Raw genomic sequence first — 22,234 nt, 5'->3', positions numbered from 1 at the left:
GATGTTTTCTACGATGATACCACAGGTAATGAAAAATTACCTCGTATTGTACTAGTATCCTACAACAGAGAACCTGTTGTTCCAGTACATAGCCATGATCAAAATCATTCTGCAGGCCCTAGATATAGCCAAAAGAAAAAAGTGCTGCGCCTGCAAAAGGTACTTTCTAACTGAATAATGATTCATTCTGGAGCACCAGGCACCAGCAGCATAACAAGTTATTGGTAAAAATAAACAAGTATAATACTATTTGAGAGTAGTGGGCTTAAGGCCCCAGATATTTTTGGTGATTCTCAAAATTTTACCTGTCAACACCTTGATCTTATGTAATAGATATTTAGCATGATTAACAAAATTAAAGCAGTCATCTAACATAATTCCCAAATATTTATAAGTATGAATAATTTTAATTGCTTCACCATTAAGCTTAATATTGGGGGGTCGATTTAAATTTAAGTAGCCTTTTAACAACATTTGATTAGTTTTAGGGATTGAAATTTTTAATTTATGTGTTAGCATTAGCATTAGCAGAGGCATTTGATGCAAGAAAGCAAGCTTATGCAGCATCAGCCAAAAAAAAAAAAAAAAACCCACTTCCACTTCACCCCTCTGTTCGTTCCAAATACCTGTCCAGCTGAGCCTTAAACTTATTTAGGCTATCAACCTCCACCACAAGGGATGGAAGTCTGTTCCACCAACCAACCACCCGCTGGCTAAAGGCAAATTTCCTCACGTCTATCCTACATCTGTCTTTCCTCAATTTGAATTTATGCCCTCTGAGCTGATTATTCTGAGCAAGATGAAGAATCCCATTGGCATTGAGCATGCTCAAACCATTCAAAGCCTTATACACCTCTATCAGATCACCTCGCCGGTGTCTAGTCTCCAGACTCTGTAATTTGCAAAACTTAAGCCTTTCTTCGTAAGAGCAACCCTTTGTTCCATTCACTAATCTTGTTGCCCTTCTCTGTACCCGTTCCAGCAGCTCTACATCCTTCTTGAAATGAGGCCTCCAGACCTGTATACAGTACTCAAGATGTGGCCTAACCATTGCCTTATACAAGGGAATAATCACCTCCTTATCCCTGCTGGAAAAATTCCTGTATATCATTGACAAGACACCATGAGCTACTCTTGCAGCTCGTCTGCACTGCTCAGAGAACTTCATATCTGCCTGCACAATTACCCCCAGGTCCTTTTCATTCTCCACCACTGTCAGTGTAGTACCGCAGAGTTGATACGTTGCTCTGGGGTTACTGTTTCCCATATGTAGTACTTTAGATTTGTCAATGTTAAACTTCATTTGCCACCTCTCAGCCCATCTGTTCAACCTTTCCAGATCCTGTTGCAGCAGCATAGCGTCAGTAGTGTCCTTAACAACCCTGCCAACCTTTGTATCATCTGCAAACTTGGACAATAAACTTGATATCCCATCATCAATATCATTCATAAACACCGAAAACAACAACGGACCCAACACTGAACCCTGAGGAACTCCACTAATAACATTAGTCCACGTTGAGCAGTGTCCATTGATTACCACTCTCTGTCTTCTGCCACTCAACCATCCCCTTATCCATAGAAGCAATTTGCCTCCAATGCCACACTGCTCCAATTTGTGCAGCAGTCTTCCATGTGCAACAGTATCAAAAGCCTTTCTAAGATCCAAATATATAATATCAAAGTTATTCCCTGCATCCAGTTCTTTTGTGACTACATCATAGTATCCAATCAAATTGGTCAGGCAAGACCTGCCCTTAACAAAGCCGTGCTGCGTCCCAGCCATAAATGAAGTCTTTTCTAGATGATCCTACAGTGCTTCTTTAACAGTGCCCCCATTAATTTTGCTGGAACAGAAGTTAAACTCACAGGTCTATAATTACTTGTGTCAGCCTTTGATCCTCCTTTGTGAATTGGGGGTTACATTTGCACATCTCCAGTCTATGGGTACCTCCCCTGAGTCCAAAGAAGCTCTCATAATTATGGCTAGGGGTTTGCTTACTTCCTTTGCTGCCTCCTTTAATATAACTGGATAGATCCCATCCACCCCAGGTGCCTTTTTTATGTTTATCCTCAACAATCTCTCCTCCACTTTCCTCTCAGTTATTACAAAATCATCCAGCTCACTGCCAATGTTTACTTTACCTACATCATTCTCCTTCCTGAATAACTCCTCATGCGTGAATGTAGATGCAAAATACTCGTTTAGATTGTATCCTCCTTTGTGAATTGGGGTCACATTTGCACATTTCCAGTCTATGGGTACCTCCCCTGAGTCCAAGGAAGCTCTCATAATTATGGCTAAGGGTTTGCTTACTTCCTTTGCTGCCTCCTTTAATATAACTGGATAGATCCCATCCACCCCGGGTGCCTTTCTTGTGTTTATCTTCAACAGTTTCTCCTCCACTTTACTCCCAGTTATTTCAAGATTCTGTAGCTTACTGCTAGAGTTGAATACACCTCTGGCATTCCCCTTGCTGAATAACTCCTCATGTGTGAATGTCGATGCAAAATATTCATTTAGTTTGTTAGCTACCTGAGCAGGATCATCAACAAGTGGACCAATCTGATTCATCCCCTTCCTTCTAGAGTTTACATAAGTAAAGAACTCTTTGCTGTTTTTCTTTGCATCCCTTGCCAAGGATTTCTCGTAATCTGCCTTTGCCTGCCTAACCTCCTTTGTAACTTGGTTGCATATCAACTTGTATCTATCATAGGCTTCTGTGTCATGTGTTAATTTGTAAGTATCCCATGCATTTTTCTTCTCTGCCATATGCCTCATTAGTTCATCTGACATCCATTTTGGCCTAAACCTTGAACAATATTTCTTAGTTGGTATGTAAAGCCTAGTAGCTTCCAAGATAAGTTCTTTGAATGCTTCCCATTTTGAATTTGCTGTTGGTAACATCATCAGTTGGTCCCACTGTATAGAATTTAAATACTGTCTCAGTCCATCGTAGTCGCCTTTATGGAAGCAATAACCCTTCCCTTTACCCCTAATGGTAGTTACCTCTTTGAGTAAATCCCACTTCAGCACACTGTGATCACTGCCACCTAGTGGTTCATTTATCTGCAGATTCTTAATGCATGAAGAATCACTGCTGATAATCAAATCAAGAGTATTACTCCCTCTAGTTGCCTCCCGAACATGCTGATATAGAAAACAATCATCCAATAAATCCACAAAAGCCCTGCTAGTGTGTGAGTAACCAGCCCCCAAATTCCAGTCAATATCTGGGAAATTAAAATCTCCCATTATAAGACTCTCTGATTTACTGGCCCACTCTATTTCCCTGTACAGTTCCTTATTATACTCATCAGAGTCATTAGGCCTATAGCACACTCCTACTCTCAATTTTGATCTCCCAATGCTTATGTCACACCAAACTGACTCAACACTGCACTGTCCGGCGATGTCGACTGGCTTCACTTCCTTGGTTTTTATGTGTTTCTTAACTAATAGCATAACCCCTCCCCCCTTCCTATCCTGTCTATCCTTTCTGTAGACGTTGTACTCCCCAAATTGCAGTTCTGCATCCCTTATATCTGTGTGACACCATATCTCTGATATCCCAACAATATCTGCCTTTGATGCTTTGAGCAATACCTCAAATTCATCAAATTTATTTACTAAACTCCTAGCATTGGTGTACACGCAAGTATACCTGCACCTGTTTCTATTCTTAGCTACCCTAACACAACCCATGTGTTTACTTGTACCGCAATGGCTCCCAGCAGTCTCTGAAATACCATGCATCTTGTTTTCCAGGCTTCTGCTCATTCTAATAGAAGCAGTGCAAGAATCTCTTTCATCTCTTTCACCTTCAATATGATATATTGGATGACTTAAATTGTTGGTGTTAAACACCAACAATTTAAGTCATCCAATATATCATTAGCTCTGTTTTCTAATTTTGACCTTGATTCTCCAAAAATTAACATAACAAGATCATTGGCGTAAGCAATTTTCAGAACTTTATCCCGGACTACAGAGAGCCACCCATCAAGGACCACGTTCCAGCAAACAGGGCTGAGAATGGATTCTTGAGGGCAGCCCCTAGTGATAGGTCTGGTCACAGAACAATAACCTGAAGTAAGAGAAACAAATCTATCACTAAAGTAACTTGAAATAAGCCGGTAAATAGGAACAGACACCCCAGCCTTCTGGAACCTCGCCAGGACACTTTGCACCAAAGGATGTCAAAAAGGCCTCTTTGAAGTCCACAAAGAGGCTGAGGACATATTTAGACTGTGAAGAAGAAACTGAATCCACGATCTTTTTAATTGCATCTATTGTGGACATTCCTTTTGTAAAACCAAATTGCATTTTTGCATTTAATTCCTTAGCCAAATAATAATTTTGAAACCTAATTACAATTAATTTCTCCATAACCTTGCCAAGAATAGGCAGAAAGGCGATAGGCCTATACGAAGTAGGTACATTCAGCAGCTTGCCAGAATTCTTTAATAGCAGTTTCAGACTTGCCAGTTTCCAAGATTTTGGAAACTGTGGGGTGCCCTCATTTAAACAAGTATTTAGTAAATGTATTATGAGTTTAGGACAGACCTTCCAAACCCTTTTCAACACCACAACTTCAAGTAGGTCAACTCTGGGACATTTTCCATCTTTCATTGTGTTTACTGCATTCTCAATTTCAACTTTTGAGAAAGGATCCTCATAACTATTGCCAACATTAAATGTTCAAGTCTTATTATAGTCTGTTCATTACTTTAAGGGACTATAACATCTTGATGAACAATTCCATGAAGCAGAGCATTGATAGAATCGGACCAAGTAAGTGTTTCGACATTAGCCGAAGTTACAATAGACGAAAAAGTTTCGCCTGGATGTATTTTCTCACAGACCAATTTATAGGGTAAACCCTAGGGGTCATCTTTAAGCTTAGATTCAACTAACATATCCCAAGCCGAACGCTTTTCCCTGTAGATACTATTAAAGTATGCTCAGGTTGCCATTTTATACAGTTCCTCGAGATGCTCAATCTCCACCCGAGATCTATTACCTCTTTTAGCACGTTGATAATTTTTGCAAGCTGTCTTTAAATTTTTTCTGAGAGATGTGAGTCCCTGGGTCCACCAGGGAACAGAATTTTTCTTACACTTTTTCTTTTCTAATAAGGCATCACAAACTTTCCTTATAAGTTTTGTACTTCCACCTCCTGCACACTGACAGTTAACCACCCTATATTTCCAATGTCGTCTGGAGAAGTGTATTCATGTAATTTAGTGTCAAAAGTGTTCCAATCTGCCTCCTTAGTTTTATAATGAGGGAAATCAAAAGAACATCTCAAGGAACACGAGTCACAATTGGCAGCAATGTCAAAAGTTATAGCATTATGGTCACTGGAAGCTCACGAAGTGTGGAATATCCAGTTATTAACACCTTGCCCAAATGTTGAGTTTGAAATTTTAATATCGATAAACGACTAGCCCTGTGATGAAACAAAAGTGGGTGGATGACCATGAGAGTTCCACAACGTTAGATTATTAGTTCTAAGTAATTCTTCCGGTAGTTCTCCCTTAGGATCAGCCACCGGACTATTCCAAAGAGTGGATGACGCATTAGCGTCCATCATAATAAGCACTTTTTTGCAAGACAGTCTGATTAAGAGGTTTTTCAATATAGTTGAGAAAAGGTTCTATAGCCTGATGGTGTTGGCTACACTGGGCATACATGGAAACCAAGTAAATATGTCCAAATGGACTGTCCAACCACACACAAGCAGAATGAGTAGGGCAGAGGCTATCAATCCTAGTGAACGTAAACCTGGGAACTCCCACCACCAAAGCTGCCCAAACTCTAGTAGTAGCAAAACCCCCAACTCCTCTAGCAGTTTCTGCAGCTGATGGAATCACTCTACAACGTGAAGGCCTTTCACAATGTCTTTATATGTATACCTCTTGTAAACCAAGAAGTTTGATATTATGCTCAACAATGAGCTTTGACAAATCACCCATAACTGCAATTGCATGCTGACAATTTAACTGCAATGTTTTGATGTTTTCACTAATATTATTTCTATTAACTGGTGTACTAAGCATAGTCAGTTCTAACTTTAGTGGCTTCCTGAGCTCTTATAAATTCTGGGCACTTAATATCTCTATAAGAATGGTCAGACACACTTTTGCAACTTGCAGTTTGGACAAACGACAGTAGATTCCTTGTTTGGGCCCTCACCAATTTGGTAACCCTGGTCACATAATGCCCACAGGTGTTTTGTTCCTAATGACAATTCTTGGACAAATGTCCGTAGTTTAAGCACTTAAAACATCGCAAAGCGATTAAAAAGTCCTTGACACCGTGCACGAACCAGCCTAAGTATACCTTAGCACCCAAACCCATAAGAATTTTTCTAATAATACCAAGCATTTCTATAATCCAGTGTAGGTTATTTTTATTCCGCAACCTGATTTTAAATCTAATTTTTACTGTGCGCTTAAATTCTTCTACTGTAATTCCATGATCAGACAAGTTTTTATCGTAAAGATCATCTAATAAGTCAGAGTCATCTTTATTGATGTCATAAATTATTAACGTATGATTGAGTTTCTTTCCTATGTTAATTCTTTAAATTTATTACAGCTTTTAAACTTATCTAGATCATTCTGTGACGCAGTTTCTATCAAAATACCTTTTTCATGAACTTTTCTCACCGATCTTATTTTTAACTGTTTAAACTCAGATTTAAAGTGTTTTGAGACTTCCTGTCTCACTTCTTCACTAGTTTTGCAGGTACTATTCTGTCCTGCCCTTACAATCACTATATGCTTTGGCATAAGCCCTTTATCACCTGAGACCTGTGTGCTTATTTTAGAGGCAGTCACATTAGCAAAGCTAGTGTGACTGCCTGGACAGTCATAGGCAAGTTTTTCTCATCTATCCTCGCTTTCAATTTCTCATTTTCTGTCATTAGGTCCAGCATCAACCTCTCCACTGAATTCCAGATTCGACTAACCTTTATAATCATAGAAGAGGTAACATGTGCACCATTCCTCAAAACATCTAAAAGGTTATTTTTTAACGCAAAGATGAAGTCCAATGTTATTTACAGTGTTATTCAACTCTTCTTGTGTTGAATGCAATGGTGGGAACTCCCGTCCCATTAAATCAACAAATTTCTTTAATGGTTCCTGCAATTCATTCAAGTTAGCCTACAAAACATCAGGGGCAACAGTCAAGTCATCTGACATTGATGACTGAAAAACATTGTCTGACATTTTCCTAAGTTAGCAATATCAAACAGTATATCAGAACAAAATAACCCAATAAAAATACAACTTAAAACCTGGATGAAAACCTGTAAATTTGTATGGTAATATAAAATCACAGCAATTTTGTGAATCTAATTTCCTAACCTAACAGGTAGAGGGTGCTATAAAAATTCTGAAAATTAAGTAATTTTATATGGTTAACAAAAATATAAGAATCACTCTTTTGGGCCTTACTGGGAGCTCTCCAGCAAGGGGTAAATTTCTGCGTAAAAGTAGCCCAATTTGGTATTTGCAGGATATATTAATAAAACACAGAAAAATCAATACTAAACCATTTTAAGCATAACCTAGGGCTCCAACCAAGTCCATATATACATTATATACACAATAATAACTATTACATTGAATATACATTATATACACAATAATAACTATTACATTGAATATACATACTAAAAACCAATACTTTGTGAATTGCTGAATATCTATGTTACAATCAGGCAATATGGTGACCTCCAACGGTGTTTTCCGACCTACTCAAAACCATTAGCAGCCACGACAATTTATAGTAACACAGTTATCTAAGTATCAGCACAGTGTATATGTATACTCCACTATATCTCCTCTCCAATAGAAAAAGTCAAATGAGTGATGTCACTATCGAAGATGGCAGCCTACAGTAGCAATATCCTGCCAAACTTTCCCACCACAATGTCATTACTGTCTGAATGGAGGAAGAAGGCAAAATGTCTGCATATTTTCATGTCTTTGTATATTGAAAGGCAAGAGCTGAAAAATTGAAATAAATCCAAGCCAGCACAAAGTAGTCAAAAAATATCCCTTGACTACGTGCAGCTGCCCAGCTGTCCAAAAATGAAACTATTTTCCTTCCCAGTTAAGTATTTGGGAGGATACAGTTAAAATTAATTATATCAAAGCTGACAGTGTGGGAGACGTAGGGAAAGCCATAGCCGTCATAACTGAAAAATACAAAGAATTCCAAACAAAAGTCAGTTTTAGAAATCCATTTACATCAAGAGCTATACCCAACTGTCAACTTGAAACTAAGTCATTTTACTCACCAACACTTCATAAATAAGATGATAATCTTCTTTTGACTGGGGGTGGCCAAGAACAGACAAAGCAAACCAATTATCAGGGAGTTAACTTTTCAAGCTAAAGCACTGAACAAGGGTGATTTGTTGGGTATATTCATAAGGTACATAAGTGAACTCTATAAGGTACTGGTACCAAATATCTAACAAACAAGCAAATATATCCAAGCAAAAACAAGCATTAGAAACTGAAGAGGGAAATGGCAATGGAGAAGCAGAAGCATTAGAAGATCAATGGGATAAATTTGAAATTTAAGAAGAAAGCAAAGTTTTTGTAGCAATCAGGGTAATAGAGAAAGTAGATTCCACCAATAAAAAATCACCATGGAAAACACTGATGCTATTCAGCATAAAATGTAAAAGTAAATAAGAGGTTTTCGATTTTCCAGGTTGCATATCCATTAGAATGGCCATGACCCATACCTTCTTAATAATTCTCCTCTGATGCCTAATTTAATCAAGGAAATTTTGAAATACCTATGCCCTTCAAGCAGAATCAAAAAGGACACATATTTCAAGTTTGAAGAATTATTCAATATATCATAATTTTTACAGTAACAACATAACACTCCCTTAACACTGCTTAATGTATTCTACAAGAGTTAAAAATGATTTTGCTTCAATTGTTGGTTAGCATTAGCAGATGCATATGTTGCAAGAAAGCAAGCTTATACAGCATCAGCAAAAAAAAAAAAAAAAACCCTCATTTCACCCATCCATTCGCTCCAAAAATTTCTCTAGTCCTTCCTTGAATTTATTTAACTTATCAACTGCCAAATGACAGATGGAAATTTGTTCCAGCAGTCAACTACCTGCTGGTTAAAGGCAAATTTCCGTACATCTATTCTAAAACTGTCTTTCAACAATTTGAATTTATGCCCCTCAGGTTCATAATTAGAGCAAGAGGAAGAATCCCATCAGCAGTGAGCCTGCTCAAACCCAAGGCTTTATACACCTCAATTAGATCACCTCGCAAGTGCCTAGGCTCCAGACACAGCAATTTGCAGAACTTAATCCTTTCGTGATAAGAGGACCCCTTTGTTCCTCTCACCAATCATTTTGCCCTTCTCTGTACTCATTCTAGCAACTCTAATCCTTCCTAAAATTAGGCCTCCAGACTTTTCCCTACTAGCAAAATTCCTGTATATCATTGACAAGACCCAATGCAACCTGTCTGCATTGGGTCTTGTGCAGCCAGGCTCTGCAGCCTGTCTGCACTGCTCAAAAAACTTCGTATCTGACTGTGCAATTACCGCCAGGCTTTTTCCATTCTCTACCACCCTAAGTGTAGTACCATACAGTTGGTACGTTTCTCTGGGATTACTACTACCCATATGCAGTACTTTGTATTTGAACTGATTAAACTTCATTTGCCACTTTTCAGTCCATCTGCCCTACTTTTCTATATCCTGTTGCAGTAGCACAGTCATTAACAACCGTGCCACCCTTTGTATCATCTGCAAACTTGAACTTCATTTGATTTTGGTTTTTATGGTGCAAGGGCGACTAAGGCCAAGTCCAGCAAACTTGGACATTAAGCCTGATATACCTTCATCAATATCATTGATAAATATAGAAATCAACAATGGGCACAACACCGAATCCTGGGGGGCTCAACTAATAACATTAGTCCACGAAGAGCAATGTCCATTGCATACCACTCTCTGTCTTCTCGCACTCAATCCTTTTATCCATTGTAGCAACTTGCCCTTAATGCCATACTGCTTCAATTTGTACAGTAGCATTCCTGAAATCCAAGTATATGATATCAAAATTATTTTTTTGTATCCAGTTCCTTTGTGACCACATCATAGTATCCAATCAAATTGGTCAGACAAGAATTTCCATTAAAAAACCCATGCTGTGTCTGAATTACTGCAGTCTTGTCCAAATGATCCTGCAACACTTCTTTAACCAGTGACTCCATTATTTTTCCCTGGAACAGAAGTTAAACTAACAGGTCTGTAATTACTCGTGTCACCGTTTGATCTCCCTTTGAGAATTGGGAATACATTTACATATCTCCAGTCTGTGTGGACCTTCCCTGAGTCCAAGGATGCTTTGGCAATTATGACTAAGGGTTTGCTTACTTCATTTGCTGCCTACTTTAATATAACTGGATAGATCCCATCCACCCCAGGTACCTTTCTTATGTTTAACATCAACAATTTCTCCTCCACTTTGCTCTCAGTTAATACAAAATCGTTTCGCTCCCTGTTAGAGTTTAATTGATGAGGATGTTTGCAGACTGAAAAATTAAACACCACAATATGATGCAACCAGATACAGACAACGGAGAATTTTCTAATCTCTCAAAAATTATGGAAAACATTCAGTACCTAATAGTAAGATTCAAATGTTCATAAGCAAGCCTTTTAAAACTGTGACTAATGAAGACATAGTAAGTTCAATTTTAGAGTGTGTGTTTTTCTTGAAATTTCAGCAGAAGTGTATTTATGAATTTGTTGCTCCAAAGCATAATATGCTACGCTCCAACCCCCATGGAAAAAGTGTTTTTCAGAATTTATTTTCAATAATAAAATCAATACAAAAAAAAAAAAAAAAAAAAGATAATTTGCTTTGTACAACTTAAAAATATAAAATAGTAGAATAAATAAACAGTAAATAAGTAATTTATTTAATATAAACGATTATAAAATGTCTCTTTTAAAATTTTTCCCACTTATTTTATTTCCACAACTTTTTCACAATGTCATTTTACATTATTTGTATTAACATATTCAACAGCCACTGCATTAGCATTAGTAGAGGCATATAATGCAAGAAAGCAAGCTTATGCAGCATCAGCCAAAAAAAAAAAAAAAAAAAAAAGCGCTCCCATTTCATCCCTCCATTCGTTCAAAATACCTGTCCAGCTCAGCCTTAAATTTATTTAGGCTATCAACTTCCACAACAAAGGATGGAAGTCTGTTCCACCAACCAACTACCTGCTGACTAAAGGCAAACCTTCACACATCTATCCTACACCTGTCTTTCCTCAATTTGAATTTATGCCCTCCCAGGTGATTATTCTGAGCAAGAGGAAGAATCCCATCTCAAACCATTCAAGGCTTTATACACCTCAATCAGATTACCTTGCAGGTGCCTAGTCTCCAGACACTGTAATTTGCAAAACTTAAGCCTTTCTTCGTAAGAGCAACCTTTTGTTCCATTCACTAATCTTGTTGCCCTTCTCTGTACTCATTCCAACAGCTCTACATCCTTCTTAAAATGAGGCCTCGAGACCTGTATACAAGTTGTGGCCTGACCATTGCCTTATACAAGGGAATAATCACCTCCTTATCACTGCTAGAAAAATTCCTGTATATCATTGACAAGACACCATGAGCTACTCTTGCAGACCGTCTGCACTGCTCAGAAAACTTCATATCTGCCTGCACAATTACCCCCAGGTCCTTTTTGTTCTCTACCACTGTCAGTGTAGTTCTACAGAGTTGATACATTACTCTGGGGTTACTACTTCCCATATGTAGTACTTTACATTTGTCAATGTTAAACTTCATTTGCTACCTCAAAATCCTTTCTAACATCCAAATATATGATATCAAAGTTATTCCCTGCATCTAGTTCCTTTGTGACCACATCATAGTATCCAATCAAATTGGTCAGATAAGACTTCCCCTTAACAAAACCATGCTGTGTCCGTGAGCTATAACTGAAGTCTTGTCTAGATGATCGTGCAATGCTTCTTTAACCAGTGCCTCCAGTAATTTCCCTGGAACAGAAGTTAAGCTAACAGGTCTATAATTATTTGTGTTGCCCTTTGATCCTCCTTTGTAAATTGAGGTCACGTTTGCACATCTCCAGTGCATGGGTACCTCCCTTAAGTCCAAAGAAGCTCTAATAATTATGGCTAAGGGTTTGCTTACTTCCTTTGCTGCCTCCTTTAATATAACTGGATAGATCCCATACACCCGGGGTGCCTTTTTTATGTTTATCTTCAACAATTTCTCCTCCACTTTCCTTTCAGTTATTACAAAATCATCTAGCTCACTGCCAGAGTTTAACTAACCTCTGGCATTCCCCTCCCTGAATAACTCCTCATGTGTGAATGTAGATGCAAAATACTCATTTAGTTTGTTAGCCACCTTAGCAGGATCATCAACAGTTGAATCATCAATATCCAGTGGACCAATCTGATTCATCCTTTTCCTTCTAGAGTTTACAGAGGTAAGGAACTCTTTGCTGTTTTTGTTTACATCCTTTGCCAAAGATTTCTCATAATCTGCCTTTGCCTGCCTAATCTCCTCTGTGTGACTTGGTTACAGACCAGCTTATATCTATCATAGGCTTCCATGTCACCCATTAATTGATATGTATCCCATGCATTTTTCTTCTCTGCCATATGTCTCATTAGTTCATCTGGCATCCATTTAGGCCTAAACTTTGAACAATATTTCTTAGTTGGTATGAAAAGCCTAGTAGCTTCCAAGGTAAATTCTTTGAATGCTTCCCATTTTGAATTTGCTGTTGGTAACATCATCAGTTGGTCCCACTGTATAGAATTTAAATACTGTCTCAGGCCACCGTAGTCACCTTTACCAAAGCAAAAACCCTTCCCTTTACCACTGATGGTAATTACCTCTGAGCAAATCCCACTTCAGCACGCTGTGATCACTGCCACCTAGTGGTTCCTTTATCTGCAGATTTTTAATGCATGAAGAATCGCTACTGATAATCAGGTCAAGAGTATTGCTCCCTCTAGTTGCCTCCAGAACATGCTGATGTAGAAAATAATCGTCCAATAAATCCACAAAAGCCTTGCTAGTGTGTGAGTGACCAACCCACAAATTCTAGTCAATATCTGGGAAATTAAAATCCACCATTATAAGACTCTCTGATTTATGGCGCACTCTATTTCCCTGTACAGTTGTTTATTATACTCATCAGGCCTATAACACACTCCTACATTCATTTCATGCTATCAAATTTCTGTATTCCTTACTTCCAATGCCAGATTTAAGAAGTCTGGGGCCTTTGTACACATACTTTTATAAGCCCTAAAAATAAAGTTGTGGAGACCCTGTATAGAAGTAATTGCATTGTTCCGAGGTTCTTTGCCCTCTTGGAGCTAATGAGTAACTAGACAACTACAGCTTAGTAAATCTTGTCTTGATTACTGCCCTTCCTTTTTGCTGTCACCCATCTAGAGCCATACTAAAAGGCAAAAATATAATTTACATTACCGTAAATTGTACAATGAATAAAAACAAAAACTAATCTTATTTAATAACACAGGGTAGGCAACTTTTTTTCCTCATAAGTGGCATTTCTGTTAATTATAACTATAAAAATTTTTACACCTGCCACATGGACAAGTGTATCCAACATAAATAAAGAAATACTCCATTTTAAAGCTATCTTGGCATTCAAGAATGTAGACAAACAATTCCAATAAGTTGGACAGAGGCAAAACTATAAATTTTGCCTTCAACATGATTTCTGAATGCTCCCATGTGATCTTTAACAACCACACAAAACTAATCAGAATCTCCCCCCCTTTTGACTCATCCTCCAGAGAGAGAAAGAGAGAGAGAGAGTAAAATTGGTAGACAACAGAAAAGCTTTACATGTGACAAAGAGTTCAGTGACTTACTTTGTATCTTGAAATTGCTGCATTGTAGCAACATGTTCAGTGACTTACTAAACATAGTAACATATGAATTACCCATTTATTTGCAGTCGGCCTGAATTACTGCATGTTGAATAGACGTTTCACGTGTTTCATCAAATTTTAAAATTAGTCATTTCACTGAGCAGCATCGATTTTGCATCGAATTTCATTTCAAATTTGGCAAAGTGCAGCAAAAACTCAAGACATATTAAAAAGCTTTCAGAGATAATGCAATATGTATCATTCAAAGACTTTTTAATGGTTCACTAAGTTTAGAGGGCAACTTGTCTTTCAAAGATGATCCTCACTCTGCTCTTGAACTTCAGAAACCAATGATTCAATTGCTTATGTTTGTGACTTGATCAGGTGTGACTGACAGTGAAATCAGTATTTCCTATGGAATGTGTATTTACAATTTTAACACAAATTTTGGGAATGTGATGTGTTTCAGCCAAGTTTGTGGAGAGTTCTGCCATGTCAGGATCTTCAAAAAAATGTGCTGTTGCTGAACCACATTTTGTATCTTTAATCATATCATCAACATATCACAGGAATATGGCTATGGCCTGGAAACAAAGGCCCAGTCCCCCTCAAGGGACAACTGTTTTCTCCAAAGCTCAAAATATGAAGATCATACTTATTATATTTTTTGAACAAATGGGAATTGTTCATTACAAATTTGTCCTGCATGGTCAACAATGAACCAGGAATAATACAAAACAGTTCTGAACCAGTTGTGCGATGCTGTTTGGAGAAAAGCTGGCTTCAGGAAATTGGGATTTGCATCATTTGAAGCTTTCCATTCAAGAATTTCTTGCAAAGCACTACATCATTGTGGTCCCCTATCTACCATACTCAGCAGATTTAGCCCCCTGTGATTTGTTTTCTTTTTCCAAGTTTAAAGTCCCCTCAAAAGATCACAGATTTATAACAACTGAGGAAATTATTCAGAATACAACATAGGTATTCTTAATTCTATAGGTATTAGCAGTGGTGAGCTATAGTGGCTCGCATGGGCTTGCGAGAGCCCATTGTTATTTTTTTTGAAAATTTGCAAGCCCATTGTTGAGATGATCATTTATTTTACAAATGAAATCCTGAATGCAATTATTGAGTATCCAGAGCCGAAACTACAGTGAGGCAAGCGGGGGCCCCATTCTCAGCATTTTCCTGGCACAATCAATTGGTTATGTATTTTAAAATTGCTTAATTTTTGATTTAATTACAGTCGGACCTCTGTTTAACCAACTTCTTTATAGCGAATTTTTTTGATTCCCCTTGGTAATTACATTTAAAATAGTTTCCATTGAACAAAGAAAATTTCCATGTAATGAGCGACAACTTTGTATGCATTATTCTGACCTCTGGCCTTTAAACAATTTAGATAATTAGAAAGTGCGAATTAAGGGTGAAAGGGATTACCATTTCACAATGTTAGTGGTGTCCGTGAAACCTATGCAGTCACATACCGAGAAGTCGCGCTAGTCAATATGCTTCCACAGTCAGAGGATTAAGAAGATTCTCGACACGGATTATAGCCTCTGGTCAACGTGTGTTGTGGTTCCCCTTTACTCTGACAAACGGGCATATGTTTTTCAGAGAAGTGAGTGATCCACACCTTCCAGTAAATTTCTCCGTCTATGTTTACACGGTCACAGTAGCTGAATATCAGTTGTGATTCCGACATTTCCACTGTATTCAAAGAACTAGTGAGAGTAGCAACGTAGAGGGGGAGGGGATTGAGGCAACTAAGATATTATATAAACTTTACGAAGATGAAATGTTGGCAGATTTTGAAACTTTGTCGAGCTTTTCACTGTGTCGAAAATGTTCTAAAATACAATGGCATACAGGCAATAATTAGAAAAAAAAAACTGTATCACCAATCTCCAAAAAACTAGCGCGAATTAAGGATGATTGCTAAAGAACTTGATGTGGAAACTATAAAGATCGGTCGTGTGTTTGGGCCTCGATGAGCAGCTTTTAGCTTGCAGACAGCAATTGTGAGGTTGGAGGAATCATCCCGCTTTGTGCAAACATTTTGAATCAGAAGTTAAATATTCCCGATTATTAAATTGACTTTTAAATTTGGAATTTCTTACCCATTTATCACTAATGATCAACATCCTTCATAAGCTTTACAGAATCACTATGATAAAATCAGATAAATTAATTATTCGAGCTATCAATGCTATTGATAATTTGAAAAATTCTAAAGGAAATTATGAAGCTAAAATTGAGAGCATGTTGAAGCAGAAAGAATTTGAAGGAATCAAAACTGAAAGTAAAAAAATTACCTCGTGACAAGTTATTAAATGCATTGTTTTATCCTTAAAGGATAAGTTATTAATGCAACAGGGCGATTTTAAATTAAATAAAGAAAATAACGATACCATTGAAAGAAATTTTAAACATATGCTACATTTAAACATATAATCGTGGAATGTGAAAGAACTTTCGTCTTGGTGGCAAGAAGGTGAAAACCGAATAAGAAATTTAAGTTTTCTGATAAAAATGAAATAAAAATTAATGATTTTAGAGATTTTGTCGAAGACAGTTTATCTTTAAAATCGAGTGAAATTACCTTTCAATTAAGAAAGCCAGAAAATATTTTGAAACCAATGCAATTAGCAGTGCTGAAGCTGAGTGAGCTTTCAGCATAATGAATAATATTGAGCGAATGAATGAATAATGTTGACAATTAAACACGTTGCAGATTATGACATCTAAATGGGAAACCATTGCTTCAATTTGATTTGGATCGTTACATCAAATCATTCCTCTATAATCATCGCTGAGCTATTGAGCAAAGCAGAAGATCAACATCGCTGAGCTATTGAGCAAAGCAGAAGATCAACAACAAATATTTATAAAGAAGTAAACTGGCAGTTTTTAGAATAAATTTTTCTTCAATATTTGTGAAATAGATTTTTTTCCCTGTAATCTGTGATTTTTGTGCACTTTTTCTAGCATGTTTGTTTTTTATGTAATATTTGTTTTTATATTGTGGAATGTTTTGTGATAGTTTTTATGTTATTTTTGTGATATGGGAAATATTTCATGTTATTTTTTATTCACAATATTAAAATTTTATCATGAAAAAAATGTATCCATTATATTTCCCTAGTTGTTAAAAAAAAAAGATGAATAAAAAAGTTGCGCATGTGCCAAGCACGTGCAGTAGATGGTTTATGTGAAACATTCTTCATGTTTCTTTTAGGTATTTTGATTTCTATATATATCAATTACGAAATAAAAGAGCTTTTTTATTGTAAATATTTTATTGATCATTCACAGATTTTCATAATTTCTGGAAGACATGATACAATGGATTTATGATAACTAAAGTAAGAGATGTATACTTGTAAGTGCAATGTATCTAAATATCTCTGTAAAATAACACCGATTCATGTACCGATCTTGTAGTTGAAGCGACATACGCAGCTGTTAGGGGAACCTAACAATGGAATGTAACGAAAATGCGAGACGAAAAAAGAAATTGTTGACAAATATTTGTATTGTTGCAATCATACTTACTGCAGTAGTAACTTCAGGAAGCATGATTGCGATGTCATACTTATTCAAAAATTCTAAAAAGTTAGAACTCCAGACACTGTTGTATCCAGTTATCATTGTAAGGCGAGGCATGACAACCAGGTTTTTAAGTTTTTTTTTTTTTTTTTTTTTTTTTTAGATAGACCCAGAAACGTTTTACACTTTCACTTATACGCACGGTTAAGGGGGTAATAAGCTACATCTGTCCACCCCTGACTCGAGATATCATACCGGTCACAAAAAATGCGTCACGCACTCTAATCACACTACTAATAGTGCGAGCGTGGGAAGCGCCTCTAGTGGAAGCCGCAGATGACGTCATTTCCGTGACCGATCAAATTTACTCGGCAGAAAGTCAGAAAAACTGTGAGCCCATTGTTAAAATATTCACAGCTCACCACTGGGTATTAACTGGGTTTTGCAGCTCACCACTGCAAAAGAAGCCTATCAGGAATGCTTCCAAAATTGCAGAAATGTTGAAATTGGTGTATTCAATGTCAAGGAGACTATTTCGATTGCAATACATCCAAATAACCTGGAAGCTTCATCATTTCCCACATATTAGTTCAGCTTTTAAATTGCCAATTGAAAGTGGCTTGACTGTTCACAACTGAGAGTTGAAAAGTTGGGTGACAACAGAAAAAAAAGAATTTAATGCAATTCCAGATTTTAAATGCAGTAAAAATTTCACTTATTAGATCAAACAAGACTATAAAATCACTTCAAGAAATATAACCGAATGTGTTTCCAAAAGAGGTACAGAAAAGGAATTTAAAAAAATTCCTTTCCTATATCTCTCGTGAAAAGGAATTTAAAAAAATGCTGATGAACTTGGCAGTGAAATTAAAAAACTACTTTTGAAAAATCAAGTAGATGGGGGGGGGGGGAAACCTGATTAACTAGAAAAGTGATCACTGAGATTAGAATATGAAATAACTTCTGAAAGCAAAGATGATTACTTATGAAACTGTTGAATCAGTTAATGGTTGTTATTCTATTTTTAGGAAGAAACTGCTGATTTCAACCTAATCAAACACCGACTGGTGCTGTCACAGTGATACTCATCATTTGGCCCAGTGACAAAACTACTTTTGGAAACAATACCCCATAAAAAAATATTCAGACAAAAAGTTCTGAGGATCATTAAGAGGCATTGCTTGCCTATTATGATCATTAAACATGATGTGCCTAATGATTTATATCATAATAAAGTGTTAGAAATATTTTCAAAGATGAAACCAAGACAAAATCAATTTTAATTGAAGGATGATAAGAGGCACACTTCACACCATTTATTAATGTAATGGAAATTTATTACCAATCAATTATAAGGTAATTTAGGCATGTACAACAAAGACTATGCAGAAACATAAGAAATATTCCACGAATAACTATATTAAAATTATATTACAAAATCAGATGTTTTTTTAACTCTAAAATCCTGGTTTATTTTTTCAGTGAAAGGTGAGTCTGTGACAAGGTTTTGCTTTTGAAAATGTACCAGGTCATTGTTAATCAGAAGCTTCACGAACCAACTGATGGAACTGGGGAAGAAGGATTCTTTAAAAAGTCTCCTTGACCTGTGCGGATCTCTGGGAAGTGTGATAATTTCAATGAAGTTCCAAAAATATCCAGTTTTGGCAAAATATAGGGCCAGATCCAAGACGATAAACTTCTGGACACACACACACACACACACACACACACACACACACACACACACACACACACACACACACACACACACACACACACACACACACACCACTTCTGAATTTCTTCCTGTGACTCTGACCTACATAAACTGCTTTGTGAACTCCACACATGTGATGTAATGCATAGGATGTTTAATTTTGCTTCCCAATGGGGCAGGGGGAGAAGACAAGGTTTGAAAAATTGCCAAATGTTTCTGGAAGCAGAGAATTTTGTTTTGATCTTGTGCTTTCTAGCTAACCAGGAAATCTTATCACTAATCCCAGGGATGAATAGAGTCGTGATATGAAGCTTATCTTCTGTCGGGGGGAAGTATTTGCGAGGCAAGGTTGTCATGATTAGCTCTGTGGCTTTCTAAGGTAGATGCTGCTATGCTTCTGATAAGGGTAGTGGATACCCATTATGAATAAGATACTTCTAATGTGAGCTAACTCAGCCTTCTGGCTGGGGCTCTTGTAGATATGAAAGGCATGAAGGATCGCAATATTAGTGGATCAGGATGGTTAGACTGGAAGATCTTTGAGGCCTTCTGCATTTGGGGAGATTGAGCAATCTGACCTGCAAAGTAACACATCCAGGAAGACGAGCCTTTTGAATAAGTATGACGAGCCGAATGTTCAAGTTCAAGCTTGTCTCAAGCTTGAACTTGATGTTCAGATAGAAGGTATTCAAATGGCCAAAGGAACTGAAAAGAAACAGCAGGCAATGGCTCCAAATGGCCAGTACATCACCCATTGTATGGAGAGGACATACATCTTGTTTTCAAACTTCTGTTCTCATGTTTCTTGTGCTAAGTACAAGAAACATACAAGAGCAGAAGTACAGTACACATTTTACAAGATGGAACCATATGTTTACAGAAGAAATGCACTGTCCGTTGTTCAATGCTAGACAGGCACAAAATGCTTGCAAATGAAGTTGTCACCTCCTCTGGTGAATGTATTGAGCATAAACAGAAATTTATTTATTTTTTTAGAATCTCACAATTTAGAATCTTAATTGTTTTTAAAAAAAAAAAGTGCTGCATAAAAGTTCTTCGTGAGTGTTGTGCTCAGTAACACATTCATCAGTCTGTATAATATTCATGGATTATAGCATTTTTACTCTATTTTCATACTTTACACTATTGACAAATTTTAAAATTCTAGGACAACCAGAAAAGATTAGAGGAGTTGCCATCCTCTTATGTTATAATATTATATTATAACATAGGTAGGTAGTTCATTTAATGTATTTATTTTCTAACAAAATTTTAATTATCTCTCTAACAGATAATTTACTTGCCTTTACTGCTAACTACTGCAAGCTTGCCTATGCCTTCTTTAGGCTGAATATCATTGGGAAGTGACAAACGCTGGGGTACAGGTATATCTGGAACTAACTGGTGCATTTGAAGGCGTCGACAATATAGAGAAGCTGCCTCTGGTTCTATGCAAATCAACATCCTCTCTGGATATTCTGGGGAAGCAATTCCTGCCTAGAGACCAAGCAGTTATTTATATAAATTTTTATAGTATACAATACAAACGTAATTATGATGACTTTCTGTTATCACAATGATAAGTTCCTATAAATAACAAAATTATAATATATTTTGCTGATAATTCATGTTCACAAAACAGCCAGTGAAGAAATTTTAGGATATAAGATTAGTAAGTTAATGAAACATGAGAAATGTAGAATCAGCAGAAGTGAGTTTCACTTTAATTAAGACTTTGAACAAGTTGTTTCTTTGTGGGAGTTGTCACAAAGACTGATATAAATTACCTACTCTCTTCACACCACAATAAAATCATTTATTATTCAGCAATACCTTTACTGGAGCCTTGAGTCACACTACTATGGTCACACTTGCTGAATGTCAGTGGCATAACTAGGTTATAGCAAACATGGCCTTAGCCATAACTGCTGAATAGAGTTGGAGAAAAGGCATAGAAAAAACTGAATCTATAGCTTTTATATGTAAAGCTAGAGGCTTTTGGATGATAATTTTTATAACGGTTTCATTTTATAATTTAACCAAGCACACTAATTAATACAATATAATTTCATTTTAATCATTAATAAATAAATTCATAATTTCATTTATATAATTATTATTATTAATTAATTCTCTCTTCAAATAGAATGGTATATGTTTATTTTTCAAATTATTTGTCTTGAAACTATTTATTCCCAAATTCAAAGGAAAGCAACTGGTAATCTTAATGTTAATTCTTAATGTTGAGAAATAGACAACAAATCTTTTTGTAACTTCTTTTCTTGTTCAAGGTTTAGGCCTAAATTGATGTCAGATGAACTAATGAGACTCGTGGCCAAGAAGAAAAATACATGGGATGCATATGAATTATCATGAGATGTTAAATATAATAAGATGTTGTTGGTCAAAACATCAAAGGCAGATATTGTTGGGATATCAGAAACGTGGTGTCACACAGATATAAGGAATGCAGAAATGGAATTTGGGGAGTACAATGTGTACAGGAAAGACAGACAGGATAGTAAGGGAAGAGGGTGTTAATCTATTAGTTAAGAAACACAAAATCCAAGGAAGTACAGCCAGTCGACATGGCTGGACAGTGCAGTGTCAAGTCAGTTTGGTGTGACATAACCACTGGGAAATCAAAATTGAGAGTAGGAGTGAGTCATTATAGAACTTGTCCATTCAGTTAGTGATTTGCTTGTTGGTATAGTTACCTCTTTTTGGTAGCAATTGATGTGTGTTTTTGGTTATTTGGGCATAAGTTGGCTTGTTAGCATTCAGAAATGACAAGGATTTTTTAGCCTCTTGGTAGGTTACGTTATGTGAACTTTTGTACCACTGTATCTTTTTTTTTTTTTTTTTCATGTTTCCAAAGGGCATCCTCCTTGGAATACACCGGATATTCTTCTTTACAGTTAAGACAGTTTGGTGTTGTGGCTGTGCAGTCTGTACTAGTGTGCGCAGTGGCACCACATTTGGCACAAGCAGCTGTTCCTCTGC

At 36.8% G+C, this 22,234-nt stretch overlaps 1 protein-coding gene across 1 annotated transcript in view; it reads right to left on the bottom strand.

Annotated features, from left to right (window-relative positions):
• The window catches only part of LOC150085683 (heat shock 70 kDa protein 12A-like), a 228,723-nt gene that overhangs the window by 41,898 nt on the left and 164,591 nt on the right, over nucleotides 1–22,234 (bottom strand). The window contains exon 6 of the mRNA XM_090374189.1: nucleotides 20,536–20,728. Within this exon, the coding sequence (XP_090230315.1) occupies nucleotides 20,536–20,728 (193 nt within the window). The remainder of the gene's footprint in view (nucleotides 1–20,535; nucleotides 20,729–22,234) is intronic.

This window comes from Mastigoproctus giganteus, chromosome 5 (assembly GCF_048544385.1).
Source record: "Mastigoproctus giganteus isolate SK-2022 chromosome 5, ASM4854438v1, whole genome shotgun sequence".
Lineage (NCBI taxonomy): Eukaryota > Metazoa > Arthropoda > Arachnida > Uropygi > Thelyphonidae > Mastigoproctus > Mastigoproctus giganteus.
Note: the sequence above shows the minus strand (reverse complement) of the source record. Positions and strands in the feature narration are given on the sequence as shown.